This window comes from Diabrotica virgifera, chromosome 9, assembly GCF_917563875.1.
Source record: "Diabrotica virgifera virgifera chromosome 9, PGI_DIABVI_V3a".
Lineage (NCBI taxonomy): Eukaryota > Metazoa > Arthropoda > Insecta > Coleoptera > Chrysomelidae > Diabrotica > Diabrotica virgifera.
In genome coordinates, this window is record NC_065451.1 from 158,354,476 (window position 1) to 158,378,288 (window position 23,813).

Here is a 23,813-nt window from a genome sequence, read left to right on the forward strand (position 1 = left end):
AGATGAAAATATTTTCATTAAATAGATCAGTTTTCAAAACCCCCTTATTCCAATTTTCATAACTCAATTGTCTTTAGTTCTCGAGATATTTCTAATAGGCCCTTTATCTGCCTCACCCTATATAGAGCGACAAATGGCAACAACGCCAACAATACAGAATGTGGGTGGCTGTGACCCCGAACTGGCGAGTCCAATGAACTGTCAATATTGACAGTTCAATCATAGAGGTATTATAATCATAGTTCAATCATAGTTCAATACTGTCAGTACTGACAGTATGACATGACAGTTCATTGGTTGGGTGTCAGATGTTTGTTGTTTACTTTTTGGATGTAAAAATAAAAAATTATTATTGGAATGCATAAACATAAAATCAAGTGTAAAATGGAAGTCAAACAAGAAATTAGTGAGGAAACGTGTAAAGTAGAAATAGAGTATAATCACTTGGATGGTTTTAAATGTGAAATTCAGGAGGAGTGCAATAGACGGTAATTATTTAGTGTTGACTCACCGCTCCCACAAGTCTGACAACTGTATATATGGTATCTGCCTTACCTTCTTATCATTTTAAAATTAACAATTAACTGCGCTCGGCTTTAATTTTTGTATTTATCTCATTTAAAAATGTGAAATTTTCACATCAATTTCAAATTATGGCCGCCATTACAGTATGCGCAGATCGCTTACGTATGGATTGATGACAGTTTATTTCTGCAATGTTACCTAATTTAAAATTTTTTATAATTTCTTGTGCAAAGACGGAAGGTGCTTTATTTTTTTTTTAAATTTTATTAATAATTAACAAAACACTCTACACTCTAATACCCGAAAGTTAGGTTTGGACCGAAGGGTTAGGTCTTCCTCCTTTGAGAAATTGTACTGTATAATACATAATAGGTATATTAATTTTTTAATTTTATTAATAATTAATATTATCACAAACCATACATACTTATAGACGTTTCACGACCATGTTAATCTTTCGGATCGAATTAACGCCATCTCTTGATTGGAATGGGAACTAAATTGACAAATTTTAGTTACGTGAGAATTTCAAATTATAAATTTTGCGGGATTTTTGATGAAATTTCGCAGGAAATTAAAACAACAGAAAGACAGTTCAATGTTTTATTCCATATTTTACTGAAAACTTCAAATATTCCAATTTGTTTTCAAAATGCTAAACACTACTGCTATGTGTCACGTGAAAGCACTGATGTGTATCGAGTTGAATGAAAATTTTTGAAAGAATCTTGTACATAGGATGATTGTTTAGATAAATATTACCTTATAATCTTTTACAAACTTCCAAAAATATGTAGGTCCGTAATGTTGATGACACACTTGTCTATTGGAATAAACTGTTTCAGGATCTATTATATTGTTTTTTTAATGTGGAGAAACACAACACTGGATGATCAATGTAAACTAAAAATTCTACTCATAAAAATGGAGAGGAGGTTAATACACTTATTAAAGTTGTGATTAAATCTAATTAAAAACGTAACACCACTATAATAAAATAATTAAGCCACAAACTGTAAAATAAAAAGTAAATAACAAATTAATTTAATTGTCAACTGTCAGTTGTTAAATATGACAAGAGAATTGACTGACAGCGACATCTCTGGATTGGAATGGTAACTAATTTGCTGTCTTGACCTTGACAATTTACGTGAAACGTCTATGAGTATGTATGGTTTGTGACATAGAGGTATATATTGACATAGAGAGAGTGTCATTCGGAGCGAAGTGACGACACCATCTTTTTTCTTTGGATTAGTGCTACTTCACTCTTACACATAGTAAAGCTGCGACAGTATGATAAACGTCATTTTTAAGTTAGGAGAAGTACGAAGTTAGCTGATGTCTTTCCTGTTATTTTTATTTAGTCACTGTTTACATTGGACATTGACATTTATTTGTAGATGTTGTTAGACGAATATTCTGTTTGGTTTTGTTTTTTATTGTTAATTGTGCAGCGAAATTGTGATAGTAAATTAAATATAAAGTTGTTTATAGCCTACAGAACTGAATTATCCCATAGTAATTATCAGTTTGTGTCAATTTGTTTGTGTGCAAAAAAGAAAAAACACCTTTTCTTGTGTTTGACCGACTTGTAGCAAGGGCTTTCTTGAGAAGCCTGTAAATTGCGGGAATAGGACAGACAGGGATAAAATCCTCACTTTTTACTGTTCCCAAGGCTATACATTTCCCCCATGCAATACATTTAAATGAATTTTATCCAAACAAAGGCAGGAACATTGGATAAAAGCAATAAAGAGAACAGACCACAAATTAAAATATGAGAGTATGTAGTAAACATTTTATAAGTGGTAAGTTTAAAGTAATTCAACTAAGTAATAAGTTTTTAAAATGTCTACAATAAAAATATATATGTACTTACCAATTCGGTTCTAGTTTAGAACAAGGGTTATGTAAAGAAAATCATGCTTGACCATGTAAGATATAGTGTATTACAATATGGTTAAATGCAAAGCTTAATAATGCCTTAATGCATATAGCCTGCCTAAACTGTCCTTAAATCTTCTTCTTCTAATGACACTACAACCATTTGTAAATCTTTGCCTGCTTAACAGCATTCTTCTATTCTGCCCTGTTGCTACTTTCCTGCACCACTGCCTGATATTTATGGTTTTAAGATCCTTCTCTACATCGTCTATCCATCTGTTACAGGGCCTTCCTCTTGTTATATTTCCTTGGGACTTCCATCTCTGACATCACAGCTCGATTATCTGACATTTTTGCTAAGCGACCAAGAAAGTTTAGTCTTTGACACTTTACAAATCTAACAATATCTGCGCTCTGCATTAGTTCATTCAGCTTGTGGTTCATTTTAATTATCCATGAACCATCTTTACAATGTGTTGGTCCAAATATGTTCCTTAGTATTTTACGCTCAAATATTCTCAGTTGATTTTCATTAGTGGTTGAGATGGTCCACATTTCACATCCATATGTGACCACTGGTGTAATTACTGTTTTGTAGATTCTAAGCTTATACTCACGATTCAGTAACAGTAACTTACTTTTCATTACGTCTTTGTATGCATAAAAACACTTCTTATTACCGATAAGAACCCGTTGTTATATTCCATTTAGGTATTTTTTTTTACTTTCATTAATATATAGACCAAACATAGCAACTTCCTGTTTCAGCTCTATAGCTTTTTCGCTTAATACATTTTTGTTGTGGCTTATTATGGCAATTGTCCTTAAATAATGTTAAAATACTCTTGTGATATTTTGTCATATTTGTATGATTTTTTTATGGTATACAATTTAGAGTTTTTATTTATGTATTTGTTGTTTTTAGGAATAAACACCAGCTATTTTAAATGTAGGAAAAGGAGAAACTGCTGGAATATAATTTTACACAAATGTTTTTGACTATTGAAGATTTGGATAAACAACAGAAGTTACTTTGGGCTATAGCTATGTGCAGATTTATTTCCTTGTGGATTACTATGTTTATTCTTTTTAACTATACTTCCTATATTGTTTGTGAGATTAATATTATTATTTAATTGATTATATTAATATTTTGTAATAATAATCAATGCTTTGGTTTAACAAATAGACAACTTAGAATAGAAAAATGCTTTATTGTCATGGAAAATTGTACAATTTATACACAAAACTTACAGAGTCATAAAAAACAATAATAAACTAAAACAATAACAAAAAAAATGTTAGGATATAAAGAGACTAACGCTCATAATTGTATTGAAGGTTTCTATATCCTCTTTAAATCCTAACATTTACACAATGTGCTCATACCAGCAACAAGTTTTTATACTTGTGTAATATGAGTCCTATTTGAGAGTACCAGTAGTAATGCAATAGGTCTATAATTGCAGGCATTAGATTTTTCACCACCCTTATGAAGAGGAATAATGATGGCTGTCTTTAGGCAGCTCTAGAAATTTACCTTTCTTAAGGGGCTATCCTAGTGTAAAAGTATGAAATTCATATACTTTTTTGGAAATTTCTAAAATAAAAAGTACTGTACCAATTATTTTGAAAATTTTTTGCTCAATTAGAAATCCAATGAAATCAATTAATTTGTGGTCATCTGATTGAATACAACCAATAAAACCAACATTATACTGAAAACAGATCCCATGGGCTGTTTTCACTCAATCATGTAGCTATGGATACCTACATTTCGTTTCATTTCAATTTTGACATTTCAAATATTCAATATTTCAAAATGTCACGATTTGGTTGTAATACTGATGAGAATATTAATGAAATTATTATTAATTTTATATCAGCAAAAAATTTTCTATCCGAATAACCCTCGAACATTGATAAATGCTCAAAAATTTTTTAACAACTTTCTCAAGCTTGTTGCTTACAGGCAACAGACCTCCGCCTACGGCGTCGGTCTGTTTCCAAGGAACAAGCTTTCGAAATCTGTTATAAAAATTTTTCGAACAATTATCAATGTCCTCTGGTTATTACTACTGAACATTTGTTATAAAAAGTACATGTGAAACAATTTTCATAAAAAAATATTGAAAATTAAATGATTTATTCTCCATCTACTAGCACCGTGAAAATAAAAACATAGCTCCACTGCTGCAGTGATTGGGACTAAAAGAGATCCTGAAACGTAAAATATCAAAAGTTATTATTGAAATATAGGTTATTTTCTATACCATCAAATAGGGATTTTTTTAATCGGATAAAAAATGTCAATTTGGCGGTTTTTGAAACTGAAAATGTTCTAGCTAATTTAAAAAAATTTCAACACTTCGTCATTTTTCCAAAAATCCTAATTGATGGTATAGGAAATAACTAATATTTCAATAATCAATATGTATTTGCAATTTTATAATTCAGGATCTCTATTAGTCCCAATCGCTGCAGCAGTGGAGCCATGTTTTTTATTTTCACTGTGCCAGTAGATAGGGCATAAATCGTTAAATTTTCATTATTTTTTTTTATGAAAATTGTTTTACTTGTACTTCTTTTTATAATAAATAGTCATGCAAATTTTCAAAACAATTGGTACAGTACTTTTTATTTTAGATATTCCCAAAAAAAGTATGTGAATTTCGTTCTTTTACACTAGGATAGCCCCTTAATAGAGTCATTAGTGGGATGCGGACTCCCAACACATTTTCTGGGAGATTTGAGACAATTTTTATGGATAGTCCATCAGTACTACAGGAAGATTTGCTTTTGATACTATTGATTGTTTGGATCAGTTCAGATTAATCAACTAGTCTTATAAATAATGAATTTGAGACCTTTCTTGAATTAGGGAGATAGGAAATCGGATCTTAACAAAATTGATCTCTTGTGACAAAATAGTTGATGTTATAATTTTACTCACATTAATAAAGTATTCATGGTCTGGAAGGGAAAATGTTTGAGCTTTGTGAGTTTGATTTCGAAGAAGATTGTTTATTATGGACCAAATTTCTTTTGCAACACTTTTAAAGCTTCTCAGATGATTTTGATAGTTTAATTTTTTAGCTGATTTTTTAAGTTTTAAATAGGTTGCCCTGTACTTAGTGATATATTCAGTAACAGAGACGTTGGTAGTAAATTTCTTGATGTACAGGGTTATTCAATATATTTTGCCCCCCTCATATATATTTTTGACATACAGTAGAACCCTGCAAATCCAAACTAACGGAAAGTGAATTTTTTTTTTAAAATTCAAGACAAAAACTTAAATACATGTTTATTATACAAAGTATAACCAGAAAATTGAACAATATTGGATTCGTAGGACTTTGACATTTAAAATTTCTTAAAAATAAATACGTAGGTACTTTATATGTAGTGCTTATAAAGGTTAAACATAAATTTACTTCGGTTTTCTCATAGCCAGGTTACACGTTTTGCAGGAGAGCTTTGAATTACTGGTTAGGCTGACTTTCGAATAATCCAAACTTTTCAGAATCCGAACAGGCTGTCCCCCCAATTAGTTCGAATTTTCGGGGTTCTACTGTATACAACATACTAGTGACGTCATCCATCTGGGCGTGATGACGTAATCAAATATTTTTTTAAATGAGAATAGCCAATTCATGAATCTGACAAACCATGTACAGCTTTTGAGGAAAGTGGATGCCTTTACCAATTTTGTCGTATTCCTCTTGGGGTGACCAATGGAGTATCATATTTTTAGAGAGCCATTGATTCTATCAATAAAAAAGAAAATCTACAAGGGGTTTACGCTTATTTAGATGACGTAACAGTTAGTGAGTGGTGAGGATCAAGATAGCTATGATTTGAAGTTTTTAAATGCCGTTAAAAAATATGGGTTAACTTTAAATCAAAATAAATGTCACTACAATCAAAAGCTATAAATATTTTGGGATATACAATATTGCACTTCTATGGACAGTAATTAATGAAAAATAAATTCTCATTGTTGAAACAGATACATGAATGAATTTGCTATTGCTATCATGCTGAGTCAATCTGGAAGACCCGTTACTTTTTTCTCACGTATCCTCACAGATTCTGAACAAAAAAAAATTGATGAATTTTCAAGATTTCCATGCTAAGATACGTCCAGTCAGACAGGGGGACTAGCTTGACTTACCAAGAATTTATTAATTACCTACACTCTAAAGGAATATCTTCAAGTAGAACAACACCATATTGAAGGAAATGGTTAAGTTAAAAGATACAATGGAGTTATATGGAAAGCAGTGAATCTAGCATTGAAAACCAGAAATTTAGACATCACTAAATGGAAAAATGTTCTATATACCAGATGCTCTGCACTCTATATGAAGTTTACTGTCTACAGCAACCAATTGTACACATCATGAATATGTGTTTACTTATCAATGAAGATCAACTAGCAGAAATTCTATTTCTTCATGAAAGATTCAGACAAAGTATTACTAAGAAAATTTGTATGAATGAGTAAGTTTGATCCTTTAGTTGAAAAGGATTATCTTTTAGAAGCCAATGTAGATTATGCCTTAATGCAGTATCCAAACAGAAAGAAAAGTACAGTTGCAACGAAGTACTCAGCTCCTAAAAGTGACCTAAAATTATTGAATCACAATAGTGATTAAGATGAAAATGAAAGTCCAAATAATACACTAAAGAATTCCACTACCAAATCAATATCAGATTAGACAGAAAATTTACCTGTTTAAGAACCGAATCAAGTCCCTGATGATAATCATGAACCAATATTAGAAAATTCAGATTTTCAATCTAGCCATAAATAAGCTAGAACTAAAAATAAACTAAGATATTTCCAACAATTTGTTCAAAAATAGAAATAGGGCCGGATTAAATTATTTGGGTTATGTTGTCTTGTCACTTGTCATAATAATTAAAGAAAAAAGAAGAATAAAGTAATTCTCCTTATTTCACTTGCCGTCCCGTACCCCCACTTAGTTTCATGTTATGTTTCTCGATACATTGTGCTAGAAAGAGATACCGCAAACCAGTCGAAGAGATCTTGTCGTCAGTGGTGGCGGAGTGAGGGCTCACTCTATGTTAATATATACCTCTATGGTTTGTGAATATTATATTAATTGCAGACATAAACTGCATATTATATCAATTGCAGACATAAACATTGCAGAAATAAACTGTCATCAATCCATACGTAAGCGATCTGCGCATACTGTAATGGCGGCCATAATTTGAAATTGATGTGAAAATTACACATTTTTAAATGAGATAAATACAAAAATTAAAGCCGAGCGCAGTTAATTGTTAATTTTAAAATGATAAGAAGGTAAGGCAGATACCATATATACAGTTGTCAGACATGTGGGAGCGGTGAGTCAACACTAAATAATTACCCAATAGACAAACTATACATGATATTACAAATGATTCTGAAGACTTGAAGAAATGTTCCATAAAAACTGAACTAGAACAACATAAAAATGAACTTAAGCCATTTGAAGAAACTCAAAAAATTGAAGGTTAGTAACAAAATATTTAGTAGTTAACCTTTTCACTGCGGGAACCGGATATATAGGTAAAATAATTTCGGGCCCCTACAAGGGGAACCGACTAAATACGCGTAGCCTTTTTCGGCAACCGCATGAATCGGATATATTGTGTGTGTATTGTATGTTGCCCATAGAAGAGAGTGAGGCACAGTGGCGTAACAAACTCCGTCGGGGCTCCCCCGCGGAATTGGAAATGGGACCCCCTTTAAAAAATTACTAAATGCGACATGTGTAACAAAAACCTATATGTGTTATAGCCCAGTAAATGAACGTAAAATACGGCGATACCGTGTAATTTTCAGTGTCACCACAGAAGTGGCCAAGTCAATACTTTTCGAGTTTTTTATAAGCGAAAATTTTTATTGTTCAACAAAAAAAACCACGTTTTCAGGCAGTTTTTCGCGAATAACTCAGAAAGTAAGTACAGTAGAACCCTGCAAATCCGAACTAATTGGGGGGACAGCCTGTTCGGATTATCCGAAAGTTAGCCTTAACTAGTAGTTCAAAGCTTTAATTGTGATTTTGAGTAGCCAAACGTTCTCGCAAAAGTGTGGACAATATTTTTGGACTCAAGTTGACTACGAGAGAACCAAAGTAAGTTTGTGTTTAACCTTTATATGTAAACACTTTATAAACGTATATATTAAAGTATAATATTTATTTTTAAGAAATTTTAAATGTCAAAGTCCTAGTAATCCTACATTGTCCAATTTTCTGGCTTTAGTCTTTATAATAGACATGTTTTTAAGTTTTTGTCTTGAATTTTTAAATTTTTTTCACATCCCGTTGGTTCGGATTTGCCGAAAGTTCGGATTCGCGGGGTTCGGATTTACGGGGTTCTACTGTATTTGATCGAAAAGATATTCTTAACAAAAATGTAGCAAAAAAAGACAAAAAAAACAAATTTGTAGTTCATATAAAATTATGCTTATTCGTCAAATTCCAAATTGAATATTTCAACGTGAAATAATAAAAAAAATAATCACTTTTCGGAATAAACTCATTAAAACGTTTTAAAGTGTTTAAGAAAAGCTTTGTTTTTATTGTTTTTATAAAAGTTTCTAGCATCAAAACTAAGCGCTCAAAATAAAGTAATCCCAATTTTTTATGAAAAATCTTGAAAATCTCCCCCTATTTAGCACCCAAAATGAAACCCCATTAACAGTTAAATTACATTACAATATCAGTTAGGTTTCAAAACATAAATTACCTATAGTGTAAAAACAATAACAAAAGTTACATTTAAAAAGTTCACTACATACTAAGAACATACAAAATATAATAAGAACAAAATTGAACAATACCATACATATATATCTATATAAAAAACTAATCATTACCGCTTTACAAATTATTAACTTTTTTTATGACTTGTAAGTTTTTCCGGTTCAAAGTGCTTATTTTTGAAAAGGTTCTAGTTGAAAGGGCTTGAACGAGTCACTAATAATTACGAGTGTAGGCAAATTTTGAACAGCCATATATTAACTAATTTTGTCTTACAGGAAAACAAAATTAAACCAAAATATTTATAAAATTTAAGCCTACATTTCTTTACTCTTTGAGATTTTTTGTATCACTAATACTTTTTAAGTTATTTTGAAAAAAGGGCATTTTTCCCAAATAAAAAAATTACTATAAAACCAAATTTTTTCAAAACTTTTGAACTTAAGAACTTAATTAAGCACTTTGAACCGGTCAAACTTACAAAGCATAATAAACAGTATATACCTAATATAAAGTAAATGGTAAAGCACTACTTAACAGTTAATTTTATTTGGCTGCTAAATAGATGGAGATTTTCACGATTTTTTTACCAAAAACAGGGGTGCTCAATAGGGGGAAATTTTTTGGGGTTTTTTTTAACAAAAAAAGGAGGTTACCTTTATTTTCAAAAATAAAAATAAAGCTTTTTTTTAAACATTTAAGAAAAGTTTTAATGAGTTTTCCCCGAAAAGAGCTTAATTTCTTGGTTATTTCACTTTGAAATATTCGATTTGGGATTGGATGAATAACAACAATTTTTCATGAGTTAAAACTTTGCTTTTACTGTGTCGATATACTTCATGAATACACCATTTTTTTTTTGTTTTTTATAAGCTAAGTTTTTGCTACAAATATAAATATATAAAAGTAATGACTTAGATAAAGAAACTCTAGAACAAAAGTTGCATATAATTAGTCAATTTATCCATTTCCGGACTTATTTTTAATGCGCGTTTTTTTACACCTCAGAATGGGTAACTTTCACCCCCAAAGTAACTGTAAGTAAGTTTAACTGACTGACTTTAAACTCGCTGTTAGTGTTAGTTCATATGATGTTATATGTCTTATTGAAACATGGTTAAATGATGAAATCTCATCTAATGAAATTGACCTTCCTGAGTTTAATATTTATAGGAAGGATCACGATCTACAGGTCAACAATAAGTCTACTGGTGGAGGAGTCCTAATTGCAGTTCGTAAATATTTGAATTCCTATAGTATACCTACTGTATCTGCTCATTTGGAAGAACTATTTGTTTGTATCAAATATGGTGACCTTCAGCACATTTTTGGTACAATTTACATTCCCGCTAAGTCAGCTAGAGGACTATATGAAGAACATGTGGATAGTGTGCTAGAGGTATGTGAATCTCACTTAGGCTCAGAAGTAACTATTTTTGGTGACTTTAACATACCGGACGCCACTTGGATGCTGAAAGATGACATTCTTGAACTGATTTGTCCAGATTTATCCAATGGCAAATTTTTATCTGACTCTTTTGGTGCATGTGGTCTTAATCAACGGAATCATATTCCTAATAAACGTGGGGTTTTTCTAGACTTACTTTATACACATAATTTGAGTAGTGAGATTACTGAAGCAACGGATATACTATTTAACAGTAGTTTTCATCATGTACCTTATTATGTAGCAGTTCCTGATAGCTCTAATTCATCACTATCAATTGAGACTTTCTACTATAATTTTAGGAATATTGATTTTATAGGTATAAATAATTATCTTGCTCTTATTAATTGGTCATATATGTATAATATCAAGGATACTAATTTGGCTATTCAATTCTTCTACAGCATTATCTATGAGGCTATTCATTTATTTGTACCACTGAAACTTTATAAAACATCAACTTTTCCAGTATAGTTTACAAGAGAATTAAAAAATTTGGTTTTTAAGAAAAAAATGCAGCACAAACAATACAAACAAACACTTAATCCTTTTGACTATCATAAATTTTGTGAACTACGCTTACAATGTAAAGCTCTGAGTGAGATTTGTTATAGAAACTATTTGATTAAAACTGAAACAAATATTCAGAACTATCCTAGTTGTTTTTGGAAATATGTCAATAATGTACGTAAATCTAATGGTTATCCCAATACAATGTTTTTAAATGATGAACGTAGTTCTGATGGATTCAAACTGTTGTTAACCTTTTTGCTGAAAACTTTAGCACAGTATATTCAGATAAAAAAATAACATTGCCAACTAGTACCTCTATTGATGTAATTGACTTGAACAGGGTAACTCTAAGTATTATTGAAGTGTTCGAAGGTATTAACCAATTAAAAAACAAGTCTTCATTTGGCCCAGATGGTGTCCCTGCTCTTTTAATTAAATGTTGCAAATTTACTTTAGCCTATCCCATTTTATATTTCTTTAACTTGTCTTTGGAAACAGAAAAATTTCCTGATTTTTGGAAGGATAGTTTTATTACACCAATTTTTAAATCAGGTGATAGGGAAAATATTAAAAACTACAGGGGTATATGCATACAATCAACATTACCTAAATTGTTGGATAAATTAGTGACTCGTCACTTAAATTGGGCATGTAAAAATGTAATTATACCACAACAGCATGGTTTTCAATCAAGTAAATCTACTGTTACAAATTTACTTTGTTATCACAGCTTTATATTAGAGGCTATTGAAAAGGGATTACAAGTTAATTGTATTTACACAGACTTCTCTAAAGCCTTCAATAGAATCAATCATGACCTACTCATATATAAGTTGAAGAATCTTGGTTTAGGGAATGGCATTGTGACCTGGTTCAGTAGCTTTCTTTATGGTTGTCAACAACGTGTTAAAATTGGCAGTTATATATCTAATGAAATTTAGGTTCATTCAGGAGTACCACAAGGCTCACATTGTGGACCATTATTATTTTTAACCTCTTTATCAATGATCTATCGTCTGTAATTGAAAATGTTAACTTTCTACTCTTTGCTGATGACTTAAAATGATTTCACATTGTAGAGAACTTATTGGATAGTAAAATTCTACAAAATGACTTGGATAAAGTACATGAATGGTCTATTTCCAACAATTTATTATTAAATATCGACAAATGTCATATTATTAGTTTCTCGAAAACTAACACTACAGATCTGTATGAATATAATATTTGTATAAATGTGTTGTCTAGAGTTGATGAGATGAGAGATCTAGGAGTAATTTTTGATAAACAATTAAATTTTAAATCTCACCTGCGTGTTCTATCATCTAATGCTAACAGATCTTTAGGTTTTGTAAAAAGGAATACAAAAGTTTTTTCTGTATCCGTTCTTCGAGTTTTATATTGTTCAATAGGTTATATCAATATTATTATGAGGTTGACAAAGTCTTAATTGAGAATATTCAAGTACGTTTTGCTCGATACACTAGATTTAAATTGCAGATTCTCAATAATTTTAACAACAATGATGTTCTTCAGCATTTGAATTTGTCACTTCTTGTAAATAGACGAATAAAACTAGAAATGTTTTTATCTATAAACTAATTAACGGCTTTATTATCTGTCCTGAATTACTATCGGAAATCCAAATTAATACAACCAGTTACAACTTACGAAATCCTTCTTTATTCTATATTGAGTATCACTGTATTGTACCCTCGGAGATCCGTGGAAAAAATTTACACCCAAAATAACAAAATTCAGTTTGGCAACACTGTGCGAATGTTGATAGTAACATATCCTTTTTAAGATAGGCACAACTGTAATTTAGTCCAAACAAATTAATATATTTTTTTGCCAACAAAAATGAGATTTTTCAACCAAATAATGTTTCAAATATGATGTGCAAAATAATTTTTAATTGGGTTCTGCTAATGGGCTTGCTTTTTTGTCATTAAAGTAAAAAAAAACTAAATTTTACTCATTAAATCAATGTTGTCCGGTTATCGTCTTAATTATTTTAACTGTACTAATATCCGTTGAGTAATTCTGAGTGATAAATAGGTCGTTAAAACATTTTATCTGTAGCGGCTTCTGGAATATCTTTTAAAATATCGAATTTCATTGATAAAATGCACATATTCCACCGATCTTCGCTTCGATAATACTAATTATGGTAGAAATGATCCGATGACTAGAGCTCTTAGGCACTTTAACACATACTGTTGATCCATTTTTTAATTCAATTTATTCTTTTAGGCAATTGTTAAATTGTGTTGATCATGTTTAGTTTGTTTATGGTGTTACATCATATTTTTAATATGTTTTATATTGTTTTCTATTGTATATATTATAATTTAACTATGTCAACTATTTTATAATTTATTTATTACTTTTTTTGAACAATGGTGAAACCGTTAATAAATAAATAAATAATAAAAAAAAGTAAAAGCAACCAACGGCATAAGTCCAACTTTGAAGTGGAGGCTCATATTAAATTGTATGTGACAGAAAAAAACGCACGTCGGTGATTACATTTCGTCGATGACATTTATAACATTTATTCTAGTTGTCAATAGATGGCGCTATAATCGAAAAAAAATTATTTACTAATTATATAATATATCTACGAATATAATCTGTACAATTTATAAGACTACAAATCAAAGAAAATACCATTTTATAAATGCAATAAACACAATTGATTTGTTTTTATGTCAAATTGCAAATAAAATGTGACAACTGTCAGATTTAACTAAAATGTCATGTTGGAATAATGTCATAAATAATGTGTATTATCACGGACTTACCTTTTTTCTATCATTTGTGACGCACTGAAAAATGCTCATGAAAAGAAGCATACTTCGTCTAATTCACTAACTGTTGCACGTCATCCGCGTCATAGCCTGTGACGTCACATGATACCAACACGAAATATTTAGGCGGTAGGTGTGTTCTTTTTTAGAATCACTTTGCCGAGTACACTGGAATTACAGCCACTAGACACATTTTATTATATACGCGTAGAAATAATATTTGAAGAGTTCTATTAATGTTAACTTAAAGAAATACACAATAATATGTTTCATTTAATTTGTATAAATGGATTATAAAGCGTTTTTATGAAGCACATTTGTTCGGAACACACTGTAACTGTAATAGAACAGTGACATTTTAGAATAAATTGGTAACATTTATTTGACAGTTGCGATGATGACACTTCATATTTGTTTATATTCTTTACTATAAGTATCTGCTTTATTATATTTACTGTTTTATTATTTACTTTACTATAAAAAGATCCTCTGCTGTAAAAATATAAATTTCACCTAATTTTACCACGACTTGGAATGATCGAGGTATCTGACAACTTTTTTAGTTGTTATTGTAGACATATACAAAGAAACCTACCGGCTTCATGCCAAGAGTTCGGAGCCGTTTTTTAATTATTAACAATGCAGTGCAAAAACGCTCGCACTGCAAATCTTGAAAGATTATAACTTAATTCTTGTTCTCTATTTCTTAAGTTTTTACCTATTTACATTGAATATTAATTTGTTTTGTTGTATAATCCACGTTTACAATAATTATGTCATCTATTTGATTTAAAATGGATTCAGAATTTTTTTATACTTTGGCAACTATGTCAACTTAGTCTCTGGCGTAGATAATGACGTGCAACGGTAAGTAAATTAGACGGACTGTAATTTGAAAGGTTAGCAACGAACTACATACTGTCTGTCTCACTCTCGATCGTAAAGAAGTATAACTTCAAAAAATGTTTGACTTTAAAATATGATATTTCTATAGTAAATCTAACCTGAAACAATTTTCCTGTAGACGTGTTTGTACCAAAAGTGCATAGAACTCACCCTAAGGGTAAGCACAGAACAAGTAAGTCGCGGTGGAGCTGTAGCTGTCGGTCGCGGTCGATGTCTACATCCATGTAAAACAAACACATTGTAATGAATGGAAGCGAACAGAGCAGGTAAGTCGCGATGGAGGTTTAGCGCGATGCCATCGAGGAGGTTTACATCGATGCTTTTTAAAATAAAATGAGTTTGTTTTATATGGATGTCTACTGCGCGGCCTACAAGGATGCTTTTCTGTGATTGATCCGTTCGAAGATAAGTTGTCATTAACTGCGCTATCTGAGTTGATATTGGGGGGACAGCAGAACTAATGGGGTTACATATAAATCAAAATAAAACAAAATTCATGGCGACCAACACAAACACAAGAGCTGGAAATGTTGATGCATATCTAATCATCAATGACCAAAACTTCGAAGCGGTCAAAGAGTTCATATATCTAGGGACATCGGTTAACCCCAATAATGACACATCTGAGGAAATAAAAAGGCAAATAATAATTGCAAACAGGTGTTATCATGGTCTATCAAAGTACTTATCTAACAAACGTCTATCTCAAAAAGCTCGTATAAGGCTGTATAGAACATTGATAGTCCCCGTTCTCACATATGGTTCAGAGGCATGGACGCTAACTAAAACAGATGAATCCGCTCTATCAATTTTTGAAAGAAATCTACTACGCAAGATATTCGGAGCGGTTTGTGAGAACGGAATATGGAGGCGTAGATATAACTTTGAACTGCAGAATATCTACAAGCAAACGTTTGGTGGAAAAGATATTATCACTATAATTAAGCGAAATCGCCTGCAGTGGGCAGGACATGTAGCCCGAGCCCCTGAATCGAACATGATAAAAATTATTCTAACAGCTCAACCCTTGGGAATGAGAAGACGGGGTAGACCAAAGTTGAGGTGGATGGACGGGGTAACACAAGATGCCGAGAAGATCGGAGTCGGCAACTGGAAAGTGCAGGCAAGGGACAGAACAGAATGGCGTAGAACGCTTGAGAAGGTCGAGGCCCTTTAAGGGCTGTAGCACCATGATGATGATGATGAAATTTTTGAAATATGAAGGAGGATCTGATTATTTACAGCTGACATTTCGTCACTATCATCACTTGACTGACACAACATCGTATATTTTCATCATTTCATCATTCAAATTTCATTAAACTACTTCACTTGATAGTGGTTCTAGCTCGACTGACAGCGCAGGTGACCTCCTTGCTATGTGCTGTCGACATCGACCGCGACTTAACTAGTGGCATCTACCGCGACTTAACTAGTGGCATCTACCGCGACCTACACATCCACCTCGACTTACTTGTTATGTTCTTACTCTTATTCACCCTGTGCCTAGGGACTAATTTACCCCTTTCTTAAAAACGCACCCATTTAAATGGTAGCACTCCACGGTTTTTTCAAATTTAGAGATCCATTGACCATATGAGACAATAAAATCCCGTTAACGTTGTAGTTCCTTTTAGGATTCTTATTTTGAACATAATCAATAGCCTAATATAGATGTACAAATTTTGGTGGCTACTAAAATAATTATATAAAACCGTATAAACCTTTGCTGAACTTCCACAAATAATTCAACATCAAAATTAGCCAAATCGGTCCAGCTGTTCTCGAGTTTTAGCGAGACTAACGAACAGCAATTGATTTTTATATATAAGGTACTAAATTTACAATCAAGATGCAGTAAAATAAACAAACCCAGATACGTTAAATGCTACTCGGAGCGCTCCCAAATCATAATTTACAATGTAAGTATATACATTGTAAATCCCAAATCATGATTTACAATGTATATGTTACGGGCAATAACGTTAACAACCGGTCAATATCAACAATGGCCTGTTGAATTAGTCATTGCGTCATTGCCTACAATGGCCACAGCACACTCGCACCTAGCAATGCACGTTCCGTGTTAACGAGTGAAACGACGATTGTCGCATCAGCCAGTGATAGGGAGCGTAACTATATGCTATATGGCGGTGAATTAAAAATTCCTGTAAAATTAAGTGGGATTGTGAACTCATTTTAAAAGGAAACTCAATATTACCTTCAAATAACAAAAAAAAACCAAAATCCTTATCCTATACGATAATATTTATAACGTTGAGTGATAAATATACCATTGATAAATATATCTGTATATTTATCAATCAACGTTTTTGAAGATATTCTTCTTTAGGCGCGATTCGATTGAGGGTAAAATTGTACATAAATCTGCGCGCCTGCGCACACAGACAGTATGTAGTTCCTTGCTAATCTTTCAAGATAGGTATTTATATATCTGTATCCGTGCAAATAAGTCATTAAAAGAATATATTAGTGTTTTTAGTAAATGTATTATTTATTATAATTCTTGTGTTTTTGGATTTGTGTTTCTCTGTAGTAAAATAATTATTTTACGCTACATAACAATTTTACACTACTTGTCGCCGTGTTGTGTAATTATATCCGAAACTTACATGTCAATTAGAAGGACCTCGCTGGTGTAGTTGGTGGGGCGTTAGCTCCGTGATTGGAATGGCGCGGGTTCAAATCCTGGGCGATTCATATTTTTTTTTTATTTTTTATATGTTTTCGTTTTGCAACGAAATTGAAAATGGTTATTCATTTTTGATTTACATTTACTCTGTGTGGAGTACGAAGGGAACCATTCTCGTTGGAACTTTACCGCGCTGAGCAGATGGGACGTGAATTGTAAATTGTAGAAGTCCCTCATCTTTCTTAGTCTCAGCATCCGTATGGCTTGCAAATTGTAGAAGCCTCGGAGGTGTAACCAGAGAAGGTTCCCATTGTTTTCATTCTGGTAGGGTGTAGAATAGCATTATGTTGTTTTATATGCCATTAGAGTGAAAACTTAGTCTTTTTGCTAGCAGCTGCCGCTAGGGCATCTATGCCATTTCGTTCGTTGCAATCCGGGACTGCACGCTGGGGTTTGTTTTGGTTGGATCAGGGAGAGCAGCATATGTGCCTCCTGATGAGAGACTAATTAGTTTCGAAACCGGTAGGGGTGCTTGCAGCACTCTCTGATTGGACTAGAATATGCTTCGGCTGTGTTTTCGTTTTGCAACGAAATTGAAAATGGTTATTCATTTTTGATTCAGTCACTTTTTGACTTTCATACTTATAATTTTTAACAGAGTTTTTAAGAGTAAACAGTAGCGATCAACAGGTACCAACAAAATATAACTTCGGGAGATAGTATCATAAACTTTGGCAACAGTGGTAATCTTTGACATTATCTTAGATTAATATTTTGACAATATCATAGTCGCGCTAAATGGAATTAATAGAAAACGATTTTATTATTAATAAATAGATATTTATAAAAATGGGTGAAAATTTTATGTTAAGATAGGTATTTAAAAAGGTATTTGCAAGAAATATCTAATAATAAAACAATAAGAAATAATAATTTTTTGTTGTGAAGCGAAACAAATTTCGATTTTCGCAAAATTTTGGCACGGTTTTTAATGGACTTTTTCTTGGAAGGTTTTACTTTATTTTCGTTTGATTTACTTTTTCCATTTTTTTAAACTATTGATAATATTTTTAGAATAAAAAATCCTCCTAAAACTTTATATATACTCGCATTAGAATTCGAAATATTTTTACGTAAAATATATTTACCTACCTACATATAACTAAAACTCACAATTAACAACAATCTATTCTTTCAACCAACAACAAATATACAGGGTGTTTCATTAATAATTGTCCATATAGTAACAGGAGAAACCTTAGCACAAAATACGAAGATTCAACCTAAAACACTTAAATAAAATGTAGTTCCTTACTGAGTTACAGGGTGTTTTATCTAAAAATTTAAAAACTATTTTTGCTCAGCATTTTAATACTATTCGACGTATCCTTTTCATACTTGGCAGGAAGTATAGGCACTGTACAAACTACTAAATTATGTTAAAAAACGTATCTGGATGTTTCCAGAGGCGTACGACGGCGGAAAGTGAATGGTTGACCCTCTCCAAATTCTACGCCACTGGCGGAATTGCTATTTTAGTTTATTTTTGGATTCTCCGATATTTTCTATGAAAATAATATCCTCTTCATTCGTAACTATAAAGGCATTAGTTTTCAAGATCTTTGAAGATAAAAATGAAACGACACGGTTATTTTGATTAATGTAGTGTATCCCTTCATTTTTAATTTCAAATATCTCGAAAACTAATCATTTTATCGTTACGAATGAAGAGTATATTATTTACGTAAAATGTATAGGAAAATCAAAAAATTAAACTAAAATAGCAATTTCGGCAGTGGCGTAGAATTTGGGAAGGGTCAACCAGCCACTATTCCCTGTCGTACGCCTCTGGTAGTAGCTGGAAACGTTTATTTATCTTAATTTAGTAGGGTGTACAGTACCTAAACTTTCTGCCAAGTATGAAAAGGATAGGCCAAATAGTTTTAAAGTACTGGCTACAAATAATTTTTAAATTTTAATCATATGAATCATATCATAAATTAATCAAAATAACTGTGCCGTTTCCTATTTAACTTCAAATATCTCGAAAACTAATGACTTAATCGTTAAAAATGAGGAGTATATTATTTACGTAGAAAGTATTGGTGAATCTAGAAATGGCACTAAAATAGTAATTCCTCCAGTGGCGTAGAATTTGAGAAGGGTCAACCATTCACTATCCCCTGTCGTACGCCTCTGGTAGTAGCTAGAAACCTTTGTGGATCATAATTTAGTAGGGTGTGTAGTAGTCGCACTTTCTGCCAAGTATGAAAAGGATATGTCGAATAGTTTTAAAATGCTGACCAAAAATAGTTTTTAAATTTTTAGATGAAACACCCTGTAACTCAGTAAGGAACCACATTTTATTTATGTGTTTTAGGTTAAATCTTCGTATTTTGAGCTAAGGTTTCTCAAGATACTACATGGACAATTATTAATGAAACACCCTGTATAATAAATTAACTATCAATAAACATATTTCCTATGAAACAATACCGAATTCTTAAATTAACACACTACTGCACTGAACCGATATCGATAAAGATGAAAGAACAGATTAGAGAAAATCTGACGTAAGTTTGTCAAAATGACAGTGATAATTTCTCTATGTTGCCTAATTAGTTATTTAGTTATAATATGTTCGATTTCTTGTTAGAAATAAAAAAATTTAGTAGTTCCAAGATTACACAAAGTCTAGGCACGGGATAAAAAAGTTTATTTGAAGAAAGTGTATTTTTTTGTCTTTCCTAATGGCAGGCTCCTTTTTTTAATATTTTATTTAGTTATAGAGTAATTTCCACATACTAATATATTTCTGAAATTGGGCTCTGTACCGCCATTCTTTCTTATATTACGAATATGTGTGCCAAATATCTCGACAAAATATTCAAAATTAGAGCCGCAATCTTGGAACGCGTTTGTTGCTACCTGTTGATCGCTACTGTAGCCTCTTAAGCCTTGAAAATGGCCATTTTCACGTTTTTCAAATTTTTGAATCGAGTATAACTCAACAACAGCCAATTTTAGAAAAAAATTACAAGATACCTTTTTGGCTCATAATGGCCCAAAGAATCTAAAAAAATTATACGAAGTGAAAAAATTGATTTTTTGAATTTGTTTAAAAAAATTGTTCAAACAATTTTCGACCGCGGCACCTCCCGGCACTCTGTGTATTTGTTATACGGAACTCGTTTTAAGTGAGTTTGTGCAACAAAATCGAATCGGAATATGTTACCTAACGGAGGCGACGATACAGCTTGGACTATAAGCTAATAACAAGAATTCAAATTCCGGTCTCCAGTTACGTCATGCGATGCGCGAACTCGGACGTATTTGCGCTACGGGAAGATCCTATCTTGTTATTTATAGTATCATGGGTGCAACATCACTTTAGCGACTGACGTGACAGTTGTTTATAGTTAAATTTTATATTTATATGTTTTATTTTATATTTTATTTATATTTTATAGCTAAATTTTATCTTTCATATTTAATTAATAAGTACTTGCCAAAAATATTACCTAATTTGGAATGGTCTATTCCTTAGAACATCAAGTTCTATTCTGTAACTGGTGCACAAGGTCAAATATTTCGGTCCCAACAAAATCAATGGAAATGACAGTCAGATTCGCTTCTGTATTGTTATTTATTCTGTGGCCGGATATTAACTTTATTGTCCATAGATACTGGACATTCATAATAATTTTAAATTATTGATAACATTTTCATCATTGTCCGGTCAATGTCAACAATGCCCTTTCTTAATCGGTCAATGTTGAAATTTAGACTAAAAGATAGGTTATGTTTATTATTTGCTTCATTTCTGTGCTCGTGCTGAAATTGCTCGTTGTTAATTTATTAAAAGTGTTACAAAATGCCATGGTTCACTATCTTGTCAAAATAAAAATGATTAGCCTGCAAAAGCTATCTTATATAATAAAAATAATAGGACATCATGCCTAATTCTATTCATTTATCAACATTGGCCATTTGCTTTTGGCCACTGTCGTTATTGACCGGTTATTGATGGAAACTCTAGTTTTAGGTTATTTTTTCTACAACATTGGCCAATAACTAATGCTATTGTCGTTAATGGCCGGGCATTGTCGCTAATAACCAGGGAAAATGGACAGTCACGACAATGTCCGCTCTTTAACGTCAATGGCCAATTTACATCATTGTCCGTAACATATATACACATTGTAAATTATGATTCGGGAGTGCTCCTAGTGGCGTGTAAAGGCCGCGTCCCACCATCAAATAATTTGATCAAACTGGTTTGAGCAAACTGAAAGTGACAGTTAGTGACGTCACATCCTGTGTGTTCATTGTGGATAATAATGAAAAATTTTAATTTTAAATAAAGTACAAACAAGTTAGACAACTCAATACAAAAAATTTGATCAAACTAGACTGATAGTAAGATTTTTAGAATTTCAAAAAACTGCAATTGTGACGTCACTTTGACGTACTTCCGGAGTTTGCTCAAACTGTTTGATCAAATTATTTGATGGTGAGACGCGGCCTTAACGTGGCTTGGTTTGTTTATTTCTACTGCATATTGCTTGTAACTTACATTATAGTTGGTTTGTATTTTAGGTTTATATTTCCACGACGAAAACAAAATGGAAATCATGAAGAAACTCATTGAAGATTCAACTTACAAAGGAAATGATACGAGTCAACACACTGCAGGAAAAACTTTAAATAAGAATACAAAAGTTGTGACTGAAAAACGACGTTATAAATGTGAACTTTGTTTTAAGCAATTTACTACAATAAGTAATTTGAAAAGACACAATAGAGTTCACACTGGAAAAAAACCGCACAAGTGTGAAATTTGTTTTAAGCAATTTAGTGAAGCAGGGAATTTGAAAAATCATTTGAGAGTGCACACTGGAGAAAAACCTCATAAGTGTGAAATTTGTTTTAAACAGTTTACTACAACAAGTGATTTGAAAAGACACAATAGAGTGCACACTGGAGAAAAACCTTATAAGTGTGAAATTTGTTTAAAGCAATTTACTACAGCAAGTGATTTGAAAAACCACAATAGAGTGCACACTGGAGAAAAGCCGTACAAGTGTGAAATTTGTTTTAAACAATTTAGTGAAGCAGGGACTTTAAAAAATCATTTGAGAGTGCACACTGGAGAAAAACCTCATAAGTGTAAAATTTGTTTTAAACAGTTTACTACAACAAGTGATTTGAAAAGACACAAAAGAGTGCACACTGGAGAAAAACCTCACAAGTGTGAAATTTGTTTTAAGCAATTTATTCAAAGCAGTTATTTGAAAAGACACAATAGAGTGCACACTGGAGAAAAACCGAACAAGTGTGAAATTTGTTTTAAACAATTTAGTGAAGCAGGGACTTTGAAAAAACATTTGAGAGTGCACACAGAAGAGAAATCGTAAAAGTGTCAAATTTGTTTTAAGGTACTAGTACACTTTAGAAGACCAAAAATAAGCATTTTTTTCAAGAATTTTTTTTCTCAGAACCTTTATTAAAAATGAACATAAAACTTTTTACATGTTAATACCTAACTCTTACAGAGTACAAATATATATATATATATATATATATATATATATATATATATTTGCAACTATATATATGTGCAACTGGATATGTATGTCCATTTTCCGTTGGAACTTTACCAAGCTGTAGACGGGGTTGTGAATTGCAACTTTTTAGAATTCCCTCTTGTCTTCACTGCATCATCCATCTGGCTTGCAATTTTTAGAAGCCATGGAGGTTGTCACCAGGAAAATGGCCCAATAAGTTTTTCAATTAAAAATCTTGTAAAAGTATTTTATTTTACAAATATTTTTATTAGGTTGAAAAACTTATACCTATATATTTTTTCATTTATGCACGTACTATAATATTGTAGAGGGCGCCAAAGTCGAGGCCTCGAAAAAATATGGCGGACAGTTAATCTCAAGATTGGGATCTCTGAAACAAAAAATTGTACGGAATTTGAAAAAGGAAGGTTTCTTGCGTGACAATTTACCACAATTTGGCCAAAAAATAAAAATAAATATTTGTTAACCATGAAAAACTGAAAAAAAAATGGCGATTTTTTCACAAACATTTTTCAAATTTCTGTAAAAATTTTTTTGCGGAATTTTCCACTAACGGTGGTAAATTGTCACGTAAGAAACCTTTTTCAAATTTTTACACATGCCGTACGATTTTTTTGTTTTAAAAATTCCAATCCTTAGATTAACTGTCCGCCATCGGAACTACTTTTTTTCGAGGCCTCGACTTTGGCGCCCTCT

General features: G+C 31.8%; 1 protein-coding gene and 1 long non-coding RNA gene across 2 annotated transcripts; one reads left to right on the forward strand and one right to left on the reverse strand.

Annotated features, from left to right (window-relative positions):
- Positions 1-3,606: 3,606 nt before the first annotated feature.
- Positions 3,607-7,505, reverse strand: LOC126891770 (uncharacterized). The gene is made up of 2 exons (XR_007700556.1): positions 7,150-7,505; positions 3,607-4,632 (listed from the first exon to the last, which is right to left on the reverse strand). It is a non-coding gene; the product is annotated as an uncharacterized LOC126891770 (long non-coding RNA).
- On the forward strand, positions 7,503-23,077 carry LOC126891752 (zinc finger protein 678-like). Its single transcript, XM_050661040.1, has 2 exons — positions 7,503-7,943; positions 22,129-23,077. Exon 2 carries the CDS (start codon positions 22,155-22,157, stop codon positions 22,944-22,946), a length of 792 nt encoding a protein of 263 aa, XP_050516997.1. The 5' UTR covers positions 7,503-7,943; positions 22,129-22,154; the 3' UTR covers positions 22,947-23,077.
- Positions 23,078-23,813: the final 736 nt, after the last annotated feature.

What these genes read in the sequence shown, in the direction of transcription:
- LOC126891752 (XM_050661040.1), top strand. Translation starts at nt 22,155, where the DNA reads ATGGAAATCATGAAGAAACTCATTGAAGATTCAACTTACAAAGGAAAT.